This window comes from Symphalangus syndactylus, chromosome 12 (genome assembly GCF_028878055.3).
Source record: "Symphalangus syndactylus isolate Jambi chromosome 12, NHGRI_mSymSyn1-v2.1_pri, whole genome shotgun sequence".
NCBI lineage: Eukaryota > Metazoa > Chordata > Mammalia > Primates > Hylobatidae > Symphalangus > Symphalangus syndactylus.
Window position 1 is genome coordinate 69308666 of NC_072441.2, and position 27242 is coordinate 69335907.

Genomic DNA, 27242 nt, shown 5'->3' on the forward strand with positions numbered 1-27242 from the left:
CATTGCTAAGATCAGTGTTGAAGTGTTCCTATCCTTTGATGTCTTTGTCAACCTTGGTACTATTTGACTATTACACTTTTCACCAATCAGATATAAGGATGAAATGGTGCCTTCTTGGTATTCTGAAAATTAATTTTAAATGGGAAAATAAATTACTAATAAGTGCAGCTTAATCAACAAGAGTTTTCATTAACACATGGGAATACACCAGGTGTTCCTTGGATTTTCTTGAAAATTCTACAGGGAGGGTAGGGGAGTGACAGTACAGATAAGATTGGACATGAGCTGATAATTGTTGGAACTAGGTGGTGAGTGTATGGGGGTTAATTATCCTGCTCTCTCCACTTTGGTACATATTTGAAATTTTTCACAATAAAAAATTAAAAGAAGAACGGGGCGTGGTGGCTCACGCCTGTAATTCCAGCACTTTGGAAGGCCATGGCAGAGGATCACTTGAGGTCAGGAATTAAAGCCCAGCTGGTCAACATGAGGAAACCCCACCTCTACTAAAAATACAAAAATTAGCCAGGTATGGTGGCGTGTACCTGTAATCCCAGCTACTGAAGAGGATGAGGCACGAGAATCGCGTGGACCCAGGAGGCAGAGGTTGCAGTGAGCCAAGATCGTGCCACTGCACTCTAGCCTGGGCAACAGGGCAAGACTCTGTCTCAAAAAAAAAAAAAAAAAGAAGAAGAAAAAAGAAAAGAAAAGAAAAGAAAAGAAAAGAAAAAAGAAAATTAAAAGAAGGACATGCCATAAAGCATCTGGAGCAAAGAACATCCAAAGAAGAGCACTGATCACTGCAGCAGACAGCCGTTCAGAACGGGCAGAGAGCAGAGCTGGCAGGAAGAGAGGACAAAAGGAAGACCAAGAAGGGAAGCCAGGAAAAGAGATTTTGCATTGTGTTATTATTTCAATCAGAAGACTTAGGAACATTATTTAATTATCAAATTCGTGTGTCTGATGGTCCTTTACAACACTGCCCCACCTAATAAAGTGTTATTAGATTTCTTTTTCTTTTTTTTTTTTTTTTTTTGAGACAGGGTCTGATTCTGTAGCCCAGGCTGGAGTGCAGGGGTATAATAATAGCTCACTGAAGCTTCAAACTCCTGAGTTTTTTTTTTTGTTTGTTTGTTTGTTTGTTTGGAAAGACAGTGTCTCGAACTCCTGGGCTCAAGTGATCCTCCCACCTCAGCCTCCCAAAGTGCTAGGATTACAAGCATGAGCCGCTGTGCCCCAGCCCAACATCAGATTTCAAAAGTACTATTGATATTATAATCACCATTAAAAATCACTGAAGTTTTTGTCACCCAAAGTTTTACTCTGAAATATAGAACATTTCATTTTTTCCCCACACACCTCACATCTGATTTTTGATTTTTAACATGTGCATGAATTACCTCTTATTAGAAAAAAAAACACAAAATTTTTTGGTAAAAGAATTATCCTTAAGCGGGTATTTTTTCCCTAAGTCTGAAATGACTTAGTAAGGATAAGGGGTCAAACCATATGCTTTGTAGTGAAACTGCAACTATGATGAATAACATTAGAATTCTGGATGCCTTCCCGCAGCTGGAACAGGGCAGACCTGAGGCGGGAGTCCCCATGCTTAGGGGAAGGGGCTCAGGCACTGGGAGTTGGTCAGGGCTCCCAGAATGTAAAAGATACACATGAAAGAAACAAACAGTGGGACTCGGGCCAGAGCAAAATTTGGCCTGGAACGGAGCTAAAAACTGTCATACTGGTGGGAAGAAGCAGATTGGTTCAACAGGGTAACCAAATGTGAAAAAGAAAAGCCTCACAAGAATTAAAATCGATGGTTGGAACTGGGCGCTCTGAGGCTGTGGGCTGGTGTCCTGCCCCAAAGGGCTTGGCTGCCAGCAGGTGCAGCGCTGCCCTGGGATACAAGCTCCTCGGATGTGCTGTAGTATCATCAATCACCGTTGCTGCTCGCTGGGCCTTGGGAGCACACAGTAGTAGCAGATGTCAGCAGAGGGCCACCAGGGCCACCTGCCAGTGAGCCCACTGCTTAGCTGAGTCATGGTCAGGTTTCTCTGCATATTGTTGCCTGAAAATATTTCACCACCTGGAACCTCCCTGTCCCACCCATCTTCACTTGCAATACTCACTCCCCTCACCTCTGCCCCAAAGCAATTATTCATTAACCACAGAGATCCACCATCCAGGAACAAGAGGCTGCAAAGCTCTATCTGTGCCTACACTTCTTGATCTGAAAGGTGCAGGGGATCGGGGAGAGGCACCAGGGTCATGGTGCAGGCTCGGCTGTTGAGCCTCATTCCCCAAACACAATGTGACAGGTATCAATAGTTCTGGAGTTGATCATTTCACAGAAAGGAAACTGCCGTCAACCTGTCCAAGGCCACACAGCTAGTCCTGGACAAAGTGACTTAAAGAACTCAGGTCTCTGATTCCCAAATCAGTGCTCTTACCCCTCCCACGCCACCTCTCTCTTCTAAAGATCCACCCAAAGGAACTGCCCCAGGGCTGGTATCCCAGCTACTTCTCCATTCATGCCGCAGGTCAGTGATTCAGGGCGGACACTTCTCAAGTGACCTTCAGGGGCCCTGACACTCCTCCGACAGTCCTTTGTGTCTGGACTCCCAGCTGCTCCTCAGCAGCTCTGTCCTCTTTTGTACATTTATTACTGTCAGCCTGAGGCTAGCGGGAGGTCTCAGTGCCTGGTGATCTGAGGCCAGCCTGCGGCCAGCCTGTCCCAGGCCCTCCCAGTCCTGTGAGGTCCTCCTGGGGATGCAGGTACAGCGACTGACAAGCATAAGGAGCAGAAGGGCAGGTGGCTTCCTGGGTGTGAGCTTGGCCTTCTGCCACACCCATGCTCAGAAAGGTGTCTACGGCACGTCTCATGTTGTCACAGGTGTAGAAAGGGCTTTGACATGTGGCAGATCCTCCAATCCCTGTGAAAGAGGGATCTCTGTTTCTATTCTACAATGAGGACGCTGAAGTCCAGAAAGGTCAGGTGACTGATGAAAGGTCATAAAATTAGCAGGAATCAGGGAAAGGGCAGGAAAGCAGAGCTTCCAGTTGCAAGGTCAGGACTCTTCAGCCCAGCAGGTGAGTTTGCCAGCCAGTCTGTGCCCTGGTCTCTGCCCTCCCCAAACACGTGCACCAATTTGGAGGGGCTGCTCCCAGCACACATGCTGCAAGATAAACTTCAGTGCTCAGCTGTCTCACTGTGACAACAATCCCTTAGAAAGGGGTCCTACACTGTCCATCTGGGCCCCTACACCAAAGAACACCTAATTATCAGTGGTCCCCACTCAGGAAACATGCCCACAAATAAAGACAAAAGTAAACCCAACTACACATTCCTCAAAATCCTCCTCTCCATTTCACAGAAACACCACAGCAGAGCGGAATTGCAACCTGATAGCATCCCTTTCTGGTTTTGGCTCTTGCAAAACATCAGGGACCTCACAGGAAAGCAATGCAGAAAACTGCAGTCATGTGGCCGCCTGTTAAGGAGAGCCCTGAGCAGCAAGCTCCAGACCGGAGATGCGCCATGTAACAGCAGCAGCTCCACACAGCCCTGCACAGCAGCAATTCAGCCTCTGGCAGCCGTGATGATGCTGAGGCAGTGTCCCCATTGCCCTGGTGGCTTCTGCATGCAGGTTCATTTGGGACAGGACACCTCTAACTCCATCTCTGGCCAGGAGCCAGCATAGTAGGTGCCATGAAAGCCAGGAAGTGAACTGCACAGAATGGACTGTTCCAGTGTCCACGGGCTGCAAGTGGGTCCCGCGTCACCCACAGGTGAATCTTAATTATGAACCAAGGTGACGGCAGAGAGGATGGGCAGCAAAGGAGGGTGTGTGTGGCGATCAGCCATCAGAGGAGGCAGCCCTGTGTGATGAAAGGACCTCCTCAGGAAACCTCTCCACCAGCAACTGGCTCCAATGGTCAGACTTTCCAAGAAATTCCTGTGAAAAGGACAGGCTCAGGGCATGTGAATGTGATAGTCAGCAATTCGCACCTCAGCAGCCAGTGACACTACAGTATAGGGAAAACAACCTAGATTAGGCATCAAAAGTACCTGGTCCCCTTCATACATGGCTGGTCGGGAGGTAGGATGGTGCAGCCTCTTTGGAAAACAGTCTGGTAGTTTCTTTCAAAGTTACCAAATGACCCAGCAATCCCACTCCTAAGTATTTACCCAAAAGAAATAAAACCTGTGTCCACACGAAGACTTGTACACATCCTAATAGCTGTATTCATAGTAGCCCTACACTGGAAACAACCCAAATGCCCATCAGTTGGTGAAGAGATGGACAAAATGTGGTATATCCATAAAACGGAACACTACTCAGCAATAAAAAGGCATGAACTAGATACACACAAGAACATGGAGGGATCTCAAAAGCACTGTGCTGAGCGAGAGAAGCCAGATTCAAAGGGCTACACACTATAAGATGCCATGTGCATCACATTCTGGACAGTGCAAAACTGTAGTGGCAGGATTCAGGTCCCCTGAGGCTGGGGCCTGGAGGCAGGGGAGGGGCTGGTAGCAAGGAGGCACAAGAGAACTTTTTGGGGACAGAGGAGTGGTCCATATTTGATAGTGGTGGTGGTTATGTGGCTGCTCATGTTTGTCAACAAAGAATTACATATTTTAAATTGGTGAATTCCGTTGTATGCAAGCAAATTATACCACAATGAAGGAAATCTTTAAAACACTAGGTTCCTTTTCCTTATCTAGAGCTCAAAGTAGTGGCCCATGCTGGCTATGACTTGGAGAAATCACATAAGCTTGCTGGGTCTCAACTGCTTCATTTGTACAGGTGGCTGCATAACACTCCCCGGGCAGGGGAACTGTAGGGATGAAATCAGAAAATGTGAGTGAACACACAGAGCAAGCAACACGTGGGGCTTCCCCAAATATCCACTTCTGTTTTCTTTCCTCAGTGTGAGTAAGTGGCTCTAATGATCCACAAACCTTCCAACCAGCCAAGTCAAGGACCAGCAGGACTCAGGAAAGTACTGAAATGCTGGGGAGAACCAGGACAGCGGCAGAGCACAGCCAGACTGGGAGGTCAGCCTGGTGGGGCCCTGGAAGCCATGGACGCGACTGCGCTGGGAGTGGGGATGGGAGGTAGCAGGAGTTGGTGGGTGGGGCACAAAGTGGGAGCCAGGGCCAAATTGCTGCTGATTTGACCATTTTGCAAAAGGCCAGCCTGGCTGTGGCCTCAGGCCTCTCACTTCCTCTACCTTAACGAGGGGTCATAGAAGTGCCTTCCTACAACTGCAGGGTCTCCCTCCACATTTGGGCTCAAATACAGAGTGGGGCCGGAGACAGAAAAAGTCTCCGTGACACACTGTGATTTGTTTCTGCACTGTGTGAACCCTTGGCTCTGTGACACAGAACACAAGTTTCAGCAGTTCCTGTCACTTCCCACAGGCGAAACACACAGAGCATTCTTTTGTCCAGCTTCTGTTGAAATGCCATTATCGTTATTTTTAGGAGGAAGATGGAGAATTGGGGGTGGGTCCACAAAAAGAGGATGGATTTAGAAGACTTCCAGGAACCTTAAAAGGCTTGGAAACTAATTGTGCCAGTTCTTTTTGATGTCTAATTTTACTCCAAAAGTTCATCTCAGCACAATATATTAATACTTATCAGCCAAGAGAAGGTTAGGTTTTGGCTCACAAATAGTCAAGGAGAGAATCTCCTTAATTCATTGAGAAGGCAGAAGATGGCGTTAAAGAGTATTCACAGGTAACTAAGATTGCCAGAGGGAGAATCGAGTGAGTTGTCAGTGGTGAAATACAGAGGAAGGTAGAGAGAGCTACAGTGAGACAACAAAGCCAGCTAAGGGAACAAAGCCAGGGTCCCTCAGGTCTGTGGCCACCGGCTCCAGCCAGGACAGCCTGGTAGCTGAAGAGCACGTCCTTGCCTGTTAGATGCCCATGTTTCAAGTGATGCTAATTTGCCAATGCAGATGTCTCCCCAAACCCTGCCCCTGGCTCACCACGTGGTGAGCAATCACTCACTTTCCCCAGGACACCTCCAGGGAGGTACTCTCCCAGCGCCTCACACTTAAACGGCTAATGCAGGTTCTTCTCTCAGACGCAGCACGGTTCCTGAGATGACGTCAGCGCTGCTCTCTGCAAGCACCAGGCAAGGAGGCAAAACAAAGGAAATCCTAAAGAGCAGGCGAGAGAACGGTGGAACTGGCAGAGAGAGGCACTGGCACGGATGGAGAGGGCAGCAATAAAAATGTTTAAATGCTGGGGGACACTTAGAGGCAAAGGTATGGCAGGTGACAAAAAAGATGAGGGTGAAAGTCACGAGAGACCCAGGCAGCAATGCCCAAACGACTGGCTGAGGAATCACCTCACTGCTGCCGATGCCCTTGACAGCGATGCCTGAAGCTGGCGTGAGTGCTCCATGCTCAGAGATTCCTAGAATCCAGCTACAATGGCCTTATCAGACTGAAACAAGAACACCAAGATGTTCCAAGGGAGGTGACAATGGGGTCCAAAGGTCGTGCTTTTATGGCTCGCAACTATGTGCTGAGTGTGGCCGGAATCCCAGCTCCAAATGGTCACACCATGTCTACAGCCAATCAGCTGACTGGGGTGGCAACCCCTGGCTCTGCTCAACAATAATGACAACCACCATTTACTGAACACTTACTATGTGCCAGACCAATGCTAAGTGCTTTCCTTAGATGTTTCCATTTAACTCTTAGACTCACTCTAATGAGTATTTCCTATTATTTTACAGATGAGGAAATGAGAGCTTACAAAAGTAACTTGCAAAATCATACTCCTGGCTCCATAACAAATGTTGATTGAATGTTGTCTGGGTGGACAGAGGCAAGGATGACCAGAATGAGACAAACAAACGAAAGGCCGACTGACAGACCACTTGGGTAGCACTTTTCCTGGGATTAAGCTTAGACTTTGTAGGCCTATCAGCCAGAAGCAGTGTGTAAAATAAGAGCAGCTGACTGGGCATGGTGGCTCACGCCTGTAATCCAAGCACTTTGGGAGGCCAAGGTGGGCGGATCACCTGAGGTCAGGAGTTCAAGACCAGCCTGGCCAACATGATGAAACTCCGTCTCTACTACAAATACAAAAATTAGCCGGGTGTGATGGCACATGCCTGTAATCCTAGTTACTTGGGAGGCTGAGGCAGGAGAATCGCTTGAACCTGGGAGACAGAGGTTGCGATGAGCTGAGATCGGGCCACTGCACTCCAGCCTGGGCGACAGAGCAAGACTCCTTCTCAAAAAAAAAAAAAAAAAAAGAGTGGCTACCCAAGAATCCAACAGCAGCAGCAAACACTGATGATACCCCAGTTTTGCAGAAGAGGAAGGAAAAATGAAAATGTCAACTCCCCATTCAACAGAGAAACAGTGCCACTACTATCTTTAAATTTTCAAACTCATCAAGAAAAGCTCCAGAGAGGCCAGTGCCAGCAATGCCGGCTGTCTCCCAAGTCTGAAGTGTTTTCCTCTGGGTATTAGGAGTTGAGGTGTTCAGCTAGAGGAGAAACAGGATGCACGAGAGATCACACACAGAGCAAGAGGTGCTTCTCAAATGCCTTTCCCACGTGTCTAACTCTGCTTTGTTAAAAGCACGATCAGACCCGCCATCTGCGCTTTTACCTGCTACCTGACGAAAACCAGATGCCAAAGGCCTCCCAGCACTCATGGGGCCCTTTGCCCTTAGGAAAACACCATGATTCAGCCAGGCGAGATTGATACAACACGGTACCAAAGCGTGTGCAAAGTGCCTAGCTCCAGACTGCTAAGCCTTGCAGAAAAGGCACATTTTGACTCTTCTGAGTGGGAAAGATTTGAAAGATGGGATTTGCACCTTATTCCTATTCAGGTCTGGAGATGTGGAACTTCTTCCTGAAGCTCCATGTTTAGCCAGATAATTGAGACACTCCACCTGGCCACCACTGGACACCAGCCACCCAAACATTCTCCTCCACAAGGCACTTGGCATTCTGGTGCCTGTAGAGAGAGCAGCCATCTCACTAGCACAGCTCATGAACAAGGATCCCCTTCCCTGGACAGCCAAGATGTAAACCTGCCCCCACAGACATTGAGAGTCCTAAAGGTAGAATGAGTCGGCCAGCAAGCTCCAGCCCATTCACTGCAGACCCCTGAGCAAATCAAGTCAGGAGAAGGTGGACAACTGTACCCTGAAGACCACATACCACCCAGACCAAACACAAATAGCTGTCAGCACTGCCACCCGTTACAGCTTCAGATCTCGCTTCTACCAGGATTTCTCAGCTGAGCAAGAACTGTCAAAGTCTGGTCCTGGAAAGACAGCCCTCCCCGTCTTGGCAGCCACACTTTCTGGCCCTAGCCCAAGGCTGCTGTGGCATGGGAGGAATCAATGGAGGAATATATGGCTCTTCCCTGGTTCCTTCTTCTCCCACTTCATTGACTAACACTAGTCATGTGGCCCCAACTGAACTGTGAAGGAGGCTGGAAAATTTGGAGTATGTGCATGTCTAGTGAGTTGCCTCTACCTCATCCTCTTAACCCTCGGCCTCTCATTCGCAAAGTCTAGCCCTATTTTCAAATGAATTCAATGCCTCATCACTTAGATCTTTCCTCATTACCTCAAAGCCACAGTGGCAAAAAGCAAACAGCATCTTCCTAAAATCTTCCTCTTCCATCTTCCTCTCCTAGATATCCATCTTATCCTTCTTCGCCAGTTAATTTATTCATTTACAGTCTTCCTTTGACAGCTTCACTCCCTCCCCACACTGCTATCAACTCAAATGTGAGTTATTCCAGTAGCTTGAACTCGTCACTGGCCTTTTATTTCTTCCCCTTCCAATGAACCTGGTACCCAGCTACTTAATCCTTATCCTTCTTCCCAAGGCCCACTTTCATTCCTTTCTCCCCTGTTCATGAGCCTGCAATACTTTTCCCACTGCATAAGTCACGTGTCACCATATAAACTCACAATGTGAGGTGCTCTAGAATCTGTCTGTGGAATTAGTCGGACATAATCTCCCTGTTTTTTGGCAGTGCCACATGCATTCCTGTCTTCACAGGTTTGCTCATGCCGCCATTCCTTTCCCCAGAATGCCCTTCTGCTCCTCCCACACAAATCCTAATCCTACCTCAGGATCCACTTAAAATACTATCTCCTCACTCAACTCTTTCCTACCAACTTGCTTTCTTCTCTCCTTTCTGCCTTACCACAAGGCTAAGCTCTGCCTCTGAATAATGTGCTTTTTGATGATAATCTGAATGGTACAAGAAGAAATCCTATTTCATGCTCCTTTGAGGGAGTGTCTAATATAGGTTGCCTTCAACTATAAGTAGTAGAAAATTCCAACTCAACTGGCTTCAACAGTGAGGACAAAATATATGGTGGTTGGACTGTTCAGTCTTCAGGGGCTTGGCCCTCAGGGTTTTTCCCATCTCCTCCCGTCTGCTGGCCTCAACAAACCTGCTTTCCTCACTGCAACAAGACGGCTGCTTCATGTCCAGGAATCTAGTGAAAGAAGCTGTCCCTTCTGCATTTCCTTTTACAATGAAAAACATCTTTCCCAGAATCTCCCAGCAGACTTCTCATACCTCAGTGGCCAAAACCATGTCACACGCCTATGTCTAAACTACAGGCCTCCAGGATGGGCTCAGCTCAATCAGCACGTACCCTAGAGCTGGAGGCAGGGTCACCTTTCCTTGAGTGGCATGTGGGAGAGGTGTGGCATCCAACCCAACTGGGTCCTGCCAGGAGGAAGAGAAAAGAAGAGCCGCTGTAGGTAACCAATCACGTCTACCACAGGCAGGGACCAATACCACATATCTGTGTTTCCCCTCACTTGCCACCCCCATCCTATGCTGGCAGATAAGGATGCTCAACAAATAGCTGTGGAACTACAAATTATCCTGTGGGTGTGAGAAAAGAGTGTGCATTATAATAGGGTGGTACAATTGGACATGTGTGCACAGAAAATGGAAAAAGAGCCATGAAATCCAAACAGATGCAAAAACGTTCTTAACACAGAAGGTTTGGGAAGCTCTGATCTAAGCCCTAGCCTGGGCCCTACTCCCAGTTCCACAGATAGGGAGCAGGCCTCAGGCCAGAGTGCTGGGCTTCTCCCAGCAGGATCCAGCTGGTGCCTTCTCCTTAGTTCAACCCTTGCCTCTGAGGACCAGTGGTCTACAGTCCAGCCCACAACCCTTCAGACAGAAGTTCCAGGCACAAAAAGGAAGCTCACAATAAGGAATGCCCATGCCTAGCCATAACTGAGCACATCACAGACTCACACAAATCTGTGGAATGAGTATATGATCTCATGAGCTCTGGTCTGGAAAAGTCTCCCTACACTAGGGCTTAAAGGGAAGGCTTCTTTGGCTATGCCAATATCTCTTTCCTGCCTCTTTCTTCTTCAGGCCAAACAGCTCCTATCCCTGCCTTCCATCTTAGCTTTCCAGCATACTCTTCCCAGGTTCTTTGGGCTACTGACAAGCACTCCAGACCCAAATACACATGCTCCCATCTGAGGCTGGGAAATGTACCAAGAACTGCATAGAAAATATACTGGACAAAAGGCACTCCAGTCTCACAGATATCCAGTCCCACAGTCTACATCACAGATAACCAGTTTTAGCTGTTTGAAGTTTTAGAATTCCTTTTCAAATACCATAGCTAGCATTTCTTTGGCTAGAGAAAACTGTGTTAAATGCAGCCTACCATAGGACCATTGATTACAACATGCATTCAACATTCAATACATATTGACTGAGCAACTATTAGGTTGAACTATATGACGTTATTGACATTCGACTGCTTCTGACCTATCAAAATGGCAATAAAGCTCAACTTAATATTTACTCTATGCCAAGCAGTAGGCTAAGGAAGGATTTGGGACACCATGACAAACAACACAGAAGTAACGCCTATCTTAATGGAACTTAATATCCAGTTTATTAAACCATTACTCACAAAAGTACAATCTAACTTCAGGATTGTAATTAATTATAAATGCATTTATTTGTTTACTGCCTGACTTCTTTGCTAGCCTATAAACTACACAAAGATGAGGGTGATGTCTCCTCCATTTCACACACTGGCCAAGCATACAGCAGAATACATCATATATTTGTTAAATGTATTGATTAGTGTTACAACAGACAATTGCATGTGCTATGGAAGCATTTGGCAGAGAGATCTAATCTAATCTTGGAAAGTGAGGATCCTGGACGTCACTAACTTGGAATTTCTGATACTGATGATAAGGTTGAGTTAGGTCTTCATGAAACAGGTCTCTATACAGCATATAAACAACTACCAGCATGCACAGGGGTTTCATAGGGACTATTTAAAATACTTAAGAGAACAAACGGTTTTCAAGCTCAGTCTAGTATTTCAGAAATTCCATTTACATAAACAATTGGTACGCTAATTGCAAATCATTCTTATTTCTCTCCTAAAGCAGGATCCCCTAAGGATCTTTATTAGGCATTCTATTAGCCTAGTTTGAGTTACGGTATTTACTTAAAAGTAATAACAGTGAAGTTCTTGAAAAATATTTGGTAATTCAGACATTTTACTAATTCAAACTAATCTTCCTCATTAGTCTACATTGTTAGAGGTTTAACCATCATATTAAGAGAAAGTATCAAAGGCTTCACTTAGAGTAATAGTCACCAAATTCTTTTGCAAGACACCTTCGTAGCAGGAACCTGAGCTAACATCAGGAGGTAGGTAGAAATAGAAAATAAGGGAATGACAATTTGAAGAGCAACTGCAATCCAATTTAGTCCAACAGATGACACAAATATGAAGTCACATTAAAATTATAAGCAGAGCACAAAAAAATTTTAGATCCTTATCTTTTGATTAACCTGGTATCATTCAGGGAAAAACGTCAAAGAACACCACTGACCAGCAGTCCTCTCTTATCTATTTTGCAGATCTTATCTATTTTTCTCCTTGAGAACCAGCCCTGGACATAAACTGCACAAACATCAATGAGCCTAGACAGTGTCTTCATGTGTGTATGGCCTGCCATTGTTCTCTGTACCAGTATGGAGATTTAGTAACACTCTGGTCACATTCATGGGGCATCTTGAACTCTCTTGACGTGGTAAATGAACAGCAGGCCCTGTCCCCATGCCAAAAGCAAACAAAAACCTGTTACCAGCAAGGAAGACACCCGGTCTCTCCAAAGGATGCCAAAGTCCCCATCCAGCCTCCTTTGCAGAGCCTCACAAATCTCTCGGATGCAGGCAGGATGATCACGGGCTAGGGAAGATTATGCTCTGAATGTCTTAAGAGATTAGTTACTTAAAATCCTCCACATGACTTCAGTCATCCCCGTTACAGATCACAGAGTAAAAAGCCTACTTGATTAAAGCTGAATGCCTATACATTTGCAAAAGGGAAAATATGCAGAAGAAAACAAGAGTCAGATTACTGATGGGCATAACACCAGCTCTAGGACATCGGGGTGTTGAATAAATGATGACAAGGAGGCACATATAGTTCTGATATATTCACCATAAATACCACAGTCCTCAAGGCTCTCTCAGTTACTTACTTCCCCCCAAATCAGAGACTGAATCTGGCCCTATCTTCAAATGAGGCCCAGCTCTCCCCAAATTCCAAATATGGGAAATTACAGCTCCTCTGTGGTAGGGGGAAGAGTGGGAAGGCGAATGTTTGTATTGCATAATATTTTAATTAAAACAAAGATGACGTGCTCCAGAGTCTTTCTCATCTCCTGTTAGGGGCGTTTTCCAGTACTCCTTCCACCCTCTACCCACCCAGGTCACCATGGTCTTTTTCTTCCCTCTAGGACAATTCACCTTTAAAATAAGAGGATTGGGCATGAAATCTACAAAGATTCTTCCAAAATGAACTCAGGCCTAGAGACATATTAGTTCTCTATCTTGTTGCTCCCTTCTAGAAATGCACAGTTCAGAGGGACGCCCAGCCACAGAGGTGCCGAAATGCAGAGCTGGAGCCAATCACCTGCTCCAACAGAGAGAAGGCGAAAGCACTGGGCAGGGCGCTCAGAATGTGTTCTTGCTTCTTTGTAATGAAATATCAGAAGACAGATTGTAACATTGTTCAGCAAGCTATTTTTTGTACTGAAACATCAGAAGGCATTATGAAATTGTTCAGCAAATCATCTCTAAACAATGTCATAAAGGGTTACCTAGTTTGGGGTAAGCCCAGAATGAATATCTGCACCATCATTCCTCACGCTAACAAACGTGTCCATGTATGTGAAACAGAATTCCCAACACACCACCATCTCCAAACCAACACCAAAACACCGCCAAACAAAGCTGAAGAGGAAAACCAGAAAGGTCTCCGAGAAATGCTGCTTGTAGGGAGAAGAATGGCCCTGCACAGAGGCTCCTGAGGGCAGCAGGCTCCTGCTTTGGAGCCTTGGCAATTTCCACCAGGCAGAATTTACAACCGTCTGGGACCTGCAGTCTCAGAGGGCTCACGGAGAAGGCGGAAGCTCTTGCTACCCGGGAGGTCACCAGTGACTCTGAGAAAAGTGCAGATCAATGCCTGCTTAGGGTTAACCCCAGGTTGGGAGAGGGCATCTGGCAAGGAACAGATCTGGAAGAGCCTGCCCCTCATTGAGCTGCTACAGCAACTTCTGGGAATTTGTAAGAGCCATACTTATGAGGGCCCCACACCCTCCCTTGCCAGGGCGCCCTCAGGGAGGCCACACTGCTGGAGGCAGAGTATGAGATGGGGAAGATGGATCGGCCTTATCCTCACCACCCCCCATATGGTGTCTCCTCTCTGGTGGGAAGTATGTGATTTCTCTATTTCTATTTCTCTTTTGTTCGGGCTTCCTAGAAATTCAGAGCTAGGTGTGAAATTCCCAATTCCCACAGACAGGCAACATCCCCAGCAGTAATAAGGATGTTCCACACACCCAGGACTTGGGATATTTGTGTATTTTCAAGAAAAAAAGTTTGCCCTTTAGCCTCCTCAAAGCCCCCTCCCTTCTCCTCACTCTCCCCTCATCACTGCTATTCATCACCTTACTCCTAAAGATACCCCCCTCCATGGTGGCACAGGGCATTGGTAACTCATGGCTGTAAAGGAGAGCTGAGAACAAAACAGGAAGAAAAGAGGTTAAGTAATGGCAAGAAAAAAGATGTACCTTAGGAATAAAAAAGAGTTCCCCAATGTCACAGTGTATTTAATTAATCCTTCTATTTATTAAAGATTAAAAATACATATCAGGTGACTACTTAAAATGTTAGTCATGATTTTAACTTTGAATTCTGTGGCACCAGAGATAACAGAACAATGAGTGCTTGTAGCAGGCACTCAGTTATTAGTTGAATGAACTTCTTGGGAAAGCCTTCTTAGGAAAGTATTAGAAGTAGATTCTACTAGAACAGGGGCTACCCCCAGAGGTCTCAGGACAAGGGGTAGAAAGTCAAACACTGATGTTTAAGAAGGGATGACTATGACACATGAATCCCACAGCCATCTCTCCAAAAGAACAACTATTTTAAAAATCAGGTCTAAAGGTGAGCCATCCAAGAAACTGTTCTTGCTCCCAGAGGTTTTAAAGAAAGTCATTCCCGTGAACGTGAGAAGTAACCCAACACTTTGAAATGATAATCTTTTTACAGCAATAACTGTTGCTGCAGGGCTTGAGAAAAAAAAGTTCTCTTCCTTTGGGTTAAAGTCTTAAATGCTGAGCCCGTAGCCAGCAACCTTAAAGGCTACTCGGGTCCAGTTCATTCTATCTGGAGGAGTCACTTGGGAATTGAAAACACAAGAAAACTTTTTTTCTGGTCCATGAACAAACAAGAACACTTAACTGAATTAGACACAAAACTAAGTATTTATGGTTGTCATCTTAACAGGTTTCAAATTTGATGAATTTATGTGTTTTTTGAAGAAAATATGCAGAATAAACAAGTCAATTATTCTCACTAAATACATTAAAATTTAAGGGTAATATTTTTATTATGACTTGCTCTCCTGATATAGCAAAATTTATTGTTATATAGTTACTGAAGGAGGCTCACTACTCCCCAATGATTTCACAAATTACAGCTTCAACCAGCTATAAAATAACCAAATCAGTTCTGATATAGCCATAAAATTAAGCCTGAAAAAATAGTGAAGTAAATCATCCCTTTAAAATCAAGTTGTTGAACAATATGTTCTGCATGATTCCATTTATGTCAGAAAAAATATATTTGTGTGAGTATATACATAGAAAAGGGTCTGGAAGAATATATACCAAACTATAAAGAATCTATAGCAAAGTCAATAAGGGGCATAGACAAGGAGGGGAACTTTCACATTTTACTTTCTACATTCTTTCTTTCTTTCTGTTTTTTGTTTTTTTTTGGAGACAGAGTCTCGCTCTGTGGCCCAGGCTGGAGTGCAGTGGCGTGATCGCGGCTTACTGCAAGCTCCACCTCCCGGGTTCACACCATGCTCCTGCCTCAGCCTCTGGAGTAGCTGGGACTACAGGCACCCGCCACCACGCCCAGCTAATTTTTTTGTATTTGGGGTTTCACTGTGTTAGCCGGGATGGTCTCGATCTCCTGACTTTGTGATCTGCCCGCCTCAGCCTCCCAAAGTGTTGGGATCACACGCGTGACTTTCTACATTCTTGTAACAGAATTATAGTCACTGTTACCTCCATCAAAAAATTAAAATTCAAAAATTAGGCCAGGCACAGTGGCTCACGCCTGTAATCCCAGCACTTTGGGAGTCTGGAGCAGCAGCTCACCTGAGGTCAGGAGTTTGAGAGCAGCCTGACTGGCCAAAATGGTGAAACCCCATCTCTACTAAAAATGCAAAAATTAGCCGGGCGTGGTGGAGGGCGCCTGTAATCCCAGCTACTCGGGAGGCTAAGGCAGGAGAATCACTTAAACCCGGGAGGCAGAGGTTGCAGTGAGCCAAGATTGTGCCACTGCACTCCAGCCTGGGTAACAGAGGGAGACTCCATCTCAAAAATAAATAAATAATTAATTAATTAAAGCAAACAAATATAAGCTACCTCCTGAAGTAGAAACCAGTATCTCTTCACCTTACATTTACATAATACTTTACCCTAATGCATTTTATCTGCTGTTCTAAATCATGACTTACTTCAAATCAAATCTTAAGTGAAAATCAAGATTTCCTTTTGGGGGCATTATACAAAAAAGACTGTAAAATTTCATTCTCTGAAAGTCTTTTTAAAAAGGAATAGATTGTATCTGGCTGGGATAGGGTAGGTGTGATCTGACCTGCAGCAAATGATGGCTGCTCAATTCTGCATCTCCTTTCCTCTCCCTGCTGAAAAGTGCCACCTAGCAAGGTCAATCGAGGTCACCAATGCAAAGAAGTAGTGGGCAAACACCACCCAGATTATCCAAGGTTCCTAAGGCCCAAAGCAGCACATGGGGTTGGGAAGCTGATGACCTTAGAGATTTCAAAATCACCTAACAATAACCCCACTTTCCCTAACCACAGGGCTAAGCGACCTAATGGGTCAAACATATGTGTGCTTTGGTCATCCGCAACCCAGACCACTAGACTAATTTTGCTTTAGAACTGGACTATATCAAGTGTGAATGATCATACTGGTTATCATGTGGGAAAAAAGGTTTAATTACTCCCTAATTGTCTGGGAAACAAAAGATTTCAAAATACGGAGCTCCTGGGGGAAGGAGAGTTAATAAAATGGGTCCTTGAGAAGTGAAGTTGGAAGCCTGACTCATGCCATGGCACCAGCGATGCCACAGGTGTACCCAGTGCCCTGCCGAGAGCAGAGACGGTGTTCTCAGAGTTGCTATCAAAAATGAGGCAGCAGACTGCATTCTGAAGCATCAGACAATGGGTCACATGCAAAAACAGAATTAAATACACAAAAATAGCACCAACTTAAGGCAAGCCTGGGCAAACTGCACTACATCAAAGAAAGAACACACAACTGGTATCAGATTTTTTTTTTCTGTTTTAATAAAGAGAAGGCCTGGACATCTGAAAGCTGACAGGAAGCAGGCATCACTAATTTCTCTGAGTTCACAGTTTTGTTAGAATGTCTTTGCTCTGATTATGTTTTTTTTTTTTTTTTTTTTTTGAGATGGAGTTTTTGTTTTGTTTGCTTTTGTTGCCCTGGCTGGAGTGCAATGGTGCAATCTCGGCTCACCACAAACTCTGCCTCCCAGGTTCAAGAGATTCTCCTGCCTCAGCCTCCCAAGTAGCTAGGATTACAGGCACCCACTACCACGTCTGGCTAATTTTTTGTGTTTTTAGTAGAGATGGGGTTTCACCATGTCGGTCAGGCTGGTCTTGAACTCTTGACCTCAAGCGATCCACCCGCCTCAGCCTCCCAAAGTGCTGGAATTACAGGCGTGAGCCACCACGCCTGGCCTGATTATGTTTTGATGGATACACAGAAGCTCTTGCTTTGGTACAGAAACAGGCCCCCCCTTCACTTCGACCTCTGGGCCCTCCACCTTCAGAAATGTCCGGTGCCATTCCTGGCTCCTCCTCTCAGTGGTCTTCCAGGATATCCACTCACAGCTTTCTGATGTCGCCCACCTGTCTCTAGCCCAAATACCCAGTCCTCATGGCAACTGACTGCACCAATTTTTACAAATCTACACCCTTAGGGTTCCCATCCAAGGACATTCAGGTTTCTCCACCCCTTTAGAAGTGCCCAGAATATCCTCTACCCCACGATTCCAACAGGACGTCACTCTCCTCTTAAGAAAAAGGCCTAAAATTCCAGCCCTTCCAAAAGGCCTTTCCAGATTGACCACTCAGGAGTTACTCTGGCCTCCCCTTCACTCCTCCTGCTAAACTGAAAACAAGAACAGACTTGCCTGGCCTCTCTCTCCCCGAGTAGACACCTACCCTCAGTGAACACATCCTGTCAGTGTCCTCCTGTCTATTTGCAAATTGATTGACTGTTTCATTGCTGGCCTTGGATGACCTCTCGTAGAGGGCAGGGACGGGTGGTGTTCGGCAAAGCCTTGGTCGTCTGGATAATGGGAAAGGGGGTCTTCTGGTGAATTTAATTACAGGGTTAGGTGGAAACTTTGCTTCAACTCTCGTTATTAGAAAGCCTATTATAAAGCTTTTTAAAATACATCTGACCACTTTCCAGCCAGGGTAGAGTTAATATGACTTAATCTTTGATTTAGGATCTTGCAGTGCCCCAGGCTCACCATTCTCTTCTGCTACTGTAATTATAGATGAGGAAGACATACAGACTGGGCTGACGACTGCTTGGAAGCTAATTTCTAGAACAAACCCTTGCTACCACATCTTGTGATTTTTGCCCTTCTGAAGGTGGAGTTCAAAAATAAAAACAAAAGCCCACTTAACTGAGGGTTCCAGTTAAGGGAGGTCTGCTGCCATGGTCTTTGTTAAGTGCCTGCCACCATGGCCCACAATTAGTCAGTTAATAAAGGGTTCTTGATGAGAGAATTTGGCAACATGTGATTTTCCACAAATATAAGCTTGATTTTGATGCAACCAATCATTTCTTTGAAAATCAGGGGGGCATTCACACACAGGTGTTCTAAATTTCCTTAAAAGTAAAAACCAACCCTTTACAAGGAATAGCTGTGTTCACTTTGAAGCAGCAAAGAAGCAGGTGTCCACTCATGGCAAATGGGGAACTCCCCTTTTTTTTTTTTTTGAGACAGGGTCTCGCTCTTTTTTTGTGTGTGTGAGATGGGGGCCACCCAGGCTAGAGTGCAGTAGTGCAATTACAGTTCACTGCAGCCTTAACCTTCTGGGCTCAACCAATTCTTCCCACCTCAACTTCTGAAGCAGCTGAGACTCCAGGTGTGTACCACCATGCCCGGCTAATGTTTTTGACTTTTAGTAAGATGAGGTCTTGTTATATTGCCCAGGCTGGTCTCAAACTCCTGAGCTCAAGTGATCCTCCTGCCTCAGCCTCCCAAAGTGCTAGGATTATTGGCATGAGCCACCATGCCCGACCAGAAGCTAAAAATATTAATCAAGGAGTCATAACTAAGGCTGCACTGCACACCTGAAGCCAGGGACCACGAGAGGTCAGCAACTGGGACTGCTTCCTCCAGTTCCCAGGCCTGGGCTCAGCAGCAGTGGCCTGGGCTCTGGGGACTTACTTTAAGCCTAAATCCCAAACTCATTATAATTTAAACCGATTTTCTGTGTCCAGCATCATCCCACCTAAACTGGTCCTTAAAACCACTGACAGTCATTTCTCCAATCTGTAAAAGGCCTGCTGAGGCCTTTGCATTATCAGGACTTAATTGGGAGTAGAATGCCCTCCCCATCCAAATCCTGACCATTTCTGAACACTCAGCCCATGTCCTCTTCCTGAGTGTCTTCCCCAACAACAACCACCTACACTGAACTTTACTTTGATCTCTGTAGAAGACTGTAGATAGAGATGGGGGGGGGTCTCACTATGCTGCCTAGCTGGTCTTGAACTCCTGAGCTCAAGTGATCTCCCTGCTTCTGCCTCCCAAAGTGCTAGGATTACAGGAGTGAGCCACCACACCTGGCCTATGTATGCTTTTTTTTTTTTTTTTTTTTTTTTTGAGACAGAGTCTTGCTCTGTGGCCCAGTCTGCAGTAAAGTGGCGCAATCTCAGCTCATGGCAACCTCCAGGTTCAAGAGATTTTCCTGCCTCAGCCTTCCGAGGAGCTGGGATTACAGGCACGCACCACCATGCCCAGCTAATTGGCCAGGCTGGTCTCAAACTCCTGACCTCAGGTGATCCACCCACCTTGGCCTCCCAAAGTGCTGGGATTACAGGCATAAGCCACCACACCTGGCCATGTATGCATTTTAAAATGTTATGCTCAGAAGGGGTCTATAGGCTTCACCAGACTGCCAAAAGGATCCATGACAAAAAAAGGGTTAAGAAGCTCTACAATCAGACAAATGTGAATTCAAATTCAGATTCTGCCAAATTCCAGCTCTTTTCCTTTGAACATAATTGTGTTCAAGGGAAAAGTGTCATGAATTTCCTTATCTTGACCAAGGAAGCCAACACAGAAACAACACCTACGTTGTGAAACCATTCACTCACCAGAAAATTAACTGGGCCAGGTGTGGTGGCTCACGCCTGTAATCCCAGCATTTTGGGAGGCCAAGGCAGGCGGATCACGAGGTCAGGAGTTTGAGACCAGTCTGGCCAACATAGTGAAGCCCCATCTGTACTAAAAATACAAAAAATTAGCCAGGTGTGGTGGTGTGTGCCTGTAACCCCAGCTACTCGGGAGGCTGAGGCAGGAGAATCGTGTGAATCCAGGAGGTGGAGGTTACTATGAGCCAAGATCGTGCCACTGCACTCCAGCCTGGGCAACAGTGTGAGACTCCATCTCAAAAAAATAAAAAATAAAATATCTGAACACCTGTTTACTTTGCAAGGCACAAGGCTGAGTTCTGGGACTACAGTAACAAACATGACAGAGATGGTCTTTAAGAACTTTATACAGAAGGTCATGCTATGTAAAGTGTTCAGCACAGTGACTGGCACATAACCACTCTATAAACACTTCAATACTCACTGATAAAACCACAACATGTAGTGTTTAATTATATGCTGATTTAGGTTGCTTCCTACGAAACAAACGTTGGTTCATCTAACTCATGCCTTCCTAACAAGCCTTCTTAGAGGCCAGAGGCTTGGCTTCAGAGTCAAAGGGAATAGCTTATTAGATGAAAGAACACAGGATTTGGAACCAAATGGTCCTGGCTTCAAAACCCTACTCTGCCACTTTTTAGCTTTGTGACTGTGGCAGAGATGGGCAGCTGTCCCCCAAAATCTGTTCTCTCCTTTCCCTACAGTCACAGAATCCCAAGTTTTTCTCAGGACACATGGACCCTCAGGATAAGCGTATTTTCCAGCCGCCTTTGCAGCTAAGTATGGTCACATGACCAGGTTCTAGCCAATGAGAATGTTAGTGGAAGTGATGTATATAACTTCCAGGAAGTATCCTTACATTAAGAGGTCCTACCCTTCACTAGCCTTTTCTTCCTTCCTGATGGCTGGGGCTAGAAGAGTCATCTTGGACCATGAAATCATCTTGGGAATACAGAGCATGCACATGGAGCAAGACAGCAGGAGCTTGGAGCCCTAACACTGTCAGCAATCTATCTTAGGCAAGTGACTTTTTTTTTTTTTTTTGAGACAGAGTTTTGCTCTTGTTGCCCAGGCTGGAGTGCAACGGTGCGATCTCGGCTCACTGCAACCTCTGCCTCCTGGGTTCAAACGATTCTCCCGCCTCAGCCTCCCGAGTAGCTGGGATTACAGGAATACGCCACCATGCCCGGCTAATTTTTGTATTTTTAGTAGAGACGGGGTTTCACCATGTTGGCCAGGCTGGTCTCAAACTCCTGACCTCAGGTGATCCACCCGCCTCAGCCTCCCAAAGTGCTGGGATTACAAGCATGAGCCACCATGCCCAGCTTAGGCAAGTTACTTAACCTCCCTAAGCTTCAATCTCCCCATCTATAAAAATGTGATAATGCAAGGTATCTATCTTACAGGGTTGTTTTTTTTTTTTTTTTGAGACGGAGTCTTGCTCTGTCGCCCAGGCTGGACTGAATGATATAGTTGGGTCACAGTAAGGGCTAGAGTTAGGAGAGCTGGTATTACTGCCATTATGGAAGTACCAGCAGTCTTGCTGCCATGAAAACTGTAGAAGATGGCAACATCTTAACACAGCCCTGGGTACCTGGAGGTAGCTCAATGATTCTCACAGCTGAAAGGCATCCTAGTAGTCCAAGTCCTCCTGACAAGAATTTCCTTCTCCTGCACCCTTGTCAAATGGTCCCCAGGAAAAGGAAGTGCACTACCTCTGGGACAACTATTAGGACAGTGGTGTTTGTTCATCCATAAATCACAGTCTTCATCCCCTTCTTTCAGAACCCTTCTCCTGATTGCTCCAAACCATCTCACTTTTCTCTGCCTCCTCTTTCTCTTCTGCCTTTGAACACTCCAACCCTGCCTCTGAGGTCACACCCATCAGTACTTCAAAGTTTCTTTCAATCCCTTTCAGAAGCCTTTTCTAACTAACTGGGAAGTAAGAGATGGCTTCCTCAGCCTTAACGTATTCAAAGAGACTTCCCAAACTCTACAAATGAACTTCTCTCCCTCTGGAGCAGAACACAGATGATCATTTGCCATCTACAGGTTCTCAGATGTCCCAATCTCCTACATTTTTCATTGCTAACACCTTTAAAGCTATTTAATCTTGTTTGCAACATCAGCACTGGTCTGGGAGGTATATAACTCTTCCCGGCTATGCAAAATCAAAATGTGCTGTATGTGTCTAAAGCTTATATTCATCTTTCCTGAGAATTCCCTTCCTGTTCTTACAGACACAAATCCTATGCTCTCTTTCCCACATTGCTGTCATCTTCCCATGTCATTGCCACTCATGCAGGCTGCTCCCAGACAGAGGCACATTTCCAGTCACCCTTCCCTTCCTACCACTGTACCAGCCTCTATTCTCTCTCTAATCTTCTGCCCCTCTGGCTACATCTATCCTCAAGTAGAGACTTTACTACCCTCATGGCTCAACCAGGGCCAGGCTTAAGTGGCTTTGTAATTGGAACCAAGGGTTGTGGTGGCAGAGCCATGCACCCTTATTGGGTGAGGCACCTAGGGTTAGGACAGAAGGAAACAACGCATAGAGGTCAAAGGGGCAGGTACAAAGACAAAGCGTAGGACAAAGACATAAGCAGGAATCAGCATCCCAACAGACAGAAAAAGAGGAATCTGATTCCAATCCCAGACACTGGCAAAGGACAGGTGCAGAAAAGCACAGGTCTGTGATGTTGAGGGAGATGAAAGTGTCTCCAAGATTTACCCTGTGTACCCCTCACATACTGTCCAGGGTTTTCTAACTAAAATTGCCATTTCTAGAGGCTGGTACCTGCATCGGTCTCACTTGCAGAGCACTTAGCCTTATCCAACTTTTATAAACAAAATTTTATTCCAGGCATGTGACCTACATGGGCTTAAAACCTTGGGATTCTTCGCTGTTTTAAATTCATACTACACATTAATTCACATTACGCAGCAAGAATGCTGACACATGAACCAGACCACATCAGAAGACAAGCAGGAAATAAGACCCCAACATGGGTTTTGCTCCCTCCCCAAATGCCTTCTACCTCTCCCAGATTAGGAAAGTAGTAGCCAGGCCTCCTTCTTGCCATACTGAGAGCCATCAGGTGAAGAGAAAGATGAGGTTCCACCAGTGGGGCTCCAAATCAGGCAGAGATCCACATGCATGCCTACAGTTCCAAACCTTCCCACTTCAGCCTGCATCTGGGTGTCTGCCACTGTGCCCCTGTAAAGCCACCTTGATGCTCACTTTCCTCCATGGCACCTGTTTACATAAGAAGATGAGGGTGGAGGGAAAATGACAGCACCTGCCAGGTGCCAGGACCTGAGCTCTACTCCACAGAGTGGCCCAGAGAGTGAACAGCAGGGGGACCAGCATGCAGCCTTACATTACTTGAGCAGCCAGAAGAAACAAAAGGCACAAATGTCACATTGCCTTGTTTTCCCACTGATGGTTACTTCTCCTGCCCTGGGCCCCACCCTGCCACTCAGCCCTCTTTCCCGCCTTAGCCACACACCCCACCCCATATCCAAACCTCCCCGAGGGCTTTCCTTGTTTGTGTCCTGTTGAATCCACATGAATCACTAATTGCTGATTTAAACCCAGACACTAAGCGAATGACACATGCAGTACAACAAATACAGATCCAATACAAAGAGACTGGCAAATGAAGGGCTCCCTGCCTTCTTGACTCTGCCTGAGCATACAGGTGACATGGAGACACTGCCTGTATCCCAGCCCACAGCTGAACAGAAGACTAACTAAACTCACTGCCAGCAGGGTGTCTGCATGCGTTGGGTGGTAGGGCACTGGCGCTAGTGAACGCACCCACTGGTTCTCTACTGAACCACGCATGGAATTACCTGAGATAGCTCAAAGGCTGAGACCTGGGTCCCACCCCCCAAACAAGTTTGGTTTCACTGATCTGGGGTTGTTGCCTGAAATCAGAATTTTTAAAAGCTTCCCCAGTGATTCCAACATGCACACGAAAGAGTTTGAGAACCACTGACTGAACAAATCTATTATGAGTTTCAGACATTATTTAAGGCAGTCAAGGCATTTAGGATACCTTATATCCTTTAGTTGTCACACCTTCCCTTGTTTTATTGTTTCTGTTTTATTGACATTCAGATGTCAGTCATGGTGAAGCTGGGATAGGAACTCAGGTCCTCTAATTCTAAAGTCCATTCCCACACACCTGTTAACTACTGCAAGGATGTAGACAATGCATGGAAGCAATCTCCACTGCCAACAGATCACCCTAAGTTTCCCTACGTGCAAGACACCTAGATTTGGAGATGTGAACCCTGTAGGCAACAATCATAATCCCTTCTGAATGCAGAGGATCCAGCCTTACAGAGAGGGCAGGGGGTATGCTCATGTATGAGGTCTGAGATGGGGAAAGAGAATGGCACCAAATCCTGGAGATGAAGTTTATCCTAGACCTGAGATGTGTTCTAAGATAGCACGCTGAAGACAGTGCTCAATGGCATAAAAAGAATAGGCAATTGTTGAGCAGAGGGGCCTCTTCACTGGGGTGGGGATCCTTAAGAGGGGTTTCAAAGGTTCACCTCTCAGGGCCATAGTTTCTTCTTCCCACTCTAGGCATTCTGATTTGTGGGAGCACAAAAGCCAATCCTAAAACCTCCCCTACCAGGCAGCTTCCTTTTCTTCAGGCTCTCTTTCTCCCAGAACTATGATCTAAGCTTCCTTGGTGAGGAGACACAGGACTAGTGCCCTCACATTTTTAGCCTTCAGACCGCTCGGATAGGCAAAGCATCCCTTCAACCCCCATCCCACTTACTTCCATTTCCACCTCAAAAAAGGCACCATCATTATCACCCAAACCAACTTTCAAGACAGAGGGGAATTATGTTCCCACTCCCAGTTAGGAATCAATGCAGCCCAACAAAGAAGTGAAAACACCAGAGCATCCATGTTTGTCATGCTACAAGACAGCAGCCCACCAGCCATGTGAAGTCCCTAAACCACAGATGTGCAGATGCAGGACCTCATCCCAGGGCCCAAGACAGACACTTTAAGAACAGCAAATGTTCCTTCTCATAGACAACAAAAGATATTCCACCGTTGCTCTTGGGTCAGAAACGGGCCTCTTCGTACTCTACTCCAACCTGTGACACACACCGACCGCCTCCTGGTGTCCCCCAAACCCTAGTGTTGATGAAAAAGAACCACAAGAAATTACAGGAACCAAGAGCAGGTTAAACTTTCACATCGATTGCACTGATAAGCAGAGCCACTTACCCAGCACAGCCAGACAGCTCAGCACCGGGAAAAAGCACTTCATGTCGGCAGCCTCCAGGAGACACAACACAAGGCGCTTCCTCTTCTCCCAGCTCCTAATCTCTCATTTCTGGCAATCCACTTATAGCTCCAGAGAACAGTTTTGGAAATAGAACTTAACTCGGAAAATGGGAACAGATAAAAAAGAAGAAATCAGAAGGAGGGAGTTGGGGGGGAAGGGGAGGAGTGGAGGCAAGTGTGAAAACTCCCCTATGCTACAGGAAGGGTCCACAACAATTCCGAAGGCGCTCCCGGCTCCTGCCACATCGTGTGCCTTGCAGTTTCCACTGAAATTGCAGACTGTAGTGGATTAATCCTCCAGGAGCAGGGAAAAAAGAGTCTGAGAAAATCCTTTCATCCACTGATTATACAGAAATGTCCTTCGCTTCCCAGTGAAGGTGTCTGTGATCTCCCTCATTCGGCTTCCCCAGAGAGAACAGGGCAGGTTTCCTCAAAACCTTTGACGGCCAAATCACCCTGCCTGGCATCAACCGTTTGGGTTTCTTCACCAAAAAGTCCGTTTCCATCTATGGTGGTAGGTCACGGAGGCGCCACCTGCCCCACGCCTGCCTAGGGCACACGAAGCAAGTTGGCGTTCGGCAGCCCTGAAGCGGTCCCCCAGCGCGAGCAGATTTCTAAAACAAACACAACAGAGATTTTTATCAAAGGCAAAGCTGCAAAACTCACTGGGGCTGAGCGCTGAGCTGGTCCGGACACCTGGGTCCGGTTCCTGGACCAGGACAGTCAACCTCTGCATTCTGACCTTGGGCACGTCGCTGTCCTTCCCTCCGCCTCAGTTTCCCTGCCCAGAGCAGGGCAACAGTGGGAAGCCCTGAAATACTTTCACCAAATGCTTCACTCCTGGGAATTCCCGTCACCTCCTACCCAGCCCGGGCGCCGCAGGTAGCCCCACCCTCCGCCAGGGCAAATCGGGAAGAGGCTCCGCGGTGGGGCCGCGAGTCCCGGCCCCCGCCCCAACCGTGGGAGCTCTGCGCGCGACGCGTCCCAGGTGGCCCTGCTATTGTTTTACCTTCCAGGGTGTTTATTTCTCGCTGATTGGAGAGAAAAGAGACGGGAAGAAGGGAGTCCGCAGCTCCGCTTTCAGCTGCCGGAGCGCGCTCGCCACGCGCCCGCCCAGCCAGGGGAGGGGTCTCGGGCCCGACCCCGAGCGGAGCCGGCGCGGGCCCGCTCCCCTCTCCCCGCTCCCCGCCTCCCTCCCCGGGGCCCCCTCCCAGCGCCGCCCGCACCCCCGCCGAGGCTGACCTCGCCCCTGGCCCTCTCCCTCCGCGCGCGTCGGTCAGTCGGTCAGTTCGTCAGTCCATCCAGGCGCACGCCTCAGGGGACGCGCCGCTTCCTCTTCTCCCGCAACGGCACCAGCAGCCGCGCTGCGGCCCCTCCCGAGTCCCCGCCCCTCCAGCTCCAGCCCGGCCCGCTGCACTCGGCGAGGCGAGCGTGGGGCCAGGGCGGCGGCCTCGGAGAGCGGCCCGGCCCCGCCCCCGGCCCCGCCCCTGGAGACGCGAGTCCCGGCCCCTGGCCTGGCGGGGCCATGCGGGTGGACGTGGGCACCGGAGGACTTGAGCAGTGCTGGCGTGTGGGCCGAGCAGCCCGGAAAGTTAATCAGGGTTTCACACCCAGACTCCGGGGCCGCCGGCGAGATGTACAGGCCCTTCCCAAAGCCCAGCCGGCGACCCATAACCTGGGAAGCCGGCGGCACAGAAGCTCGTCCTTCCTCTTGGAAACAAAAACAAAGCCCTTTGCTGGAGACTTGAATCTGTTCATGAAGTGGAACCCCATATTGCACTTCACTCTTGGATAGAATTTGGACTCTGGAAACAGCCTGGG

At 47.0% G+C, this 27242-nt stretch overlaps 1 protein-coding gene across 3 annotated transcripts in view; it reads right to left on the reverse strand.

Annotated features, from left to right (window-relative positions):
• Positions 1–26874, reverse strand: part of IGSF3 (immunoglobulin superfamily member 3) — a 93246-nt gene extending 66372 nt beyond the window's left edge. The window contains exons 1-2 of one of the 3 annotated variants that reach the window (XM_063624657.1): positions 26664–26874; positions 25362–26035 (exon numbers count right to left, since the gene is read on the reverse strand). In XM_063624657.1, the coding sequence (XP_063480727.1) occupies positions 25362–25404 (43 nt within the window). In that variant the 5' untranslated portion in view covers positions 25405–26035; positions 26664–26874. Of the gene's footprint in view, positions 1–25361; positions 26036–26163; positions 26255–26663 lie in introns of those variants that run through there. The other 2 variants (XM_063624656.1, XM_063624654.1) reach the window with 2 other exon arrangements.
• Positions 26875–27242: the final 368 nt, after the last annotated feature.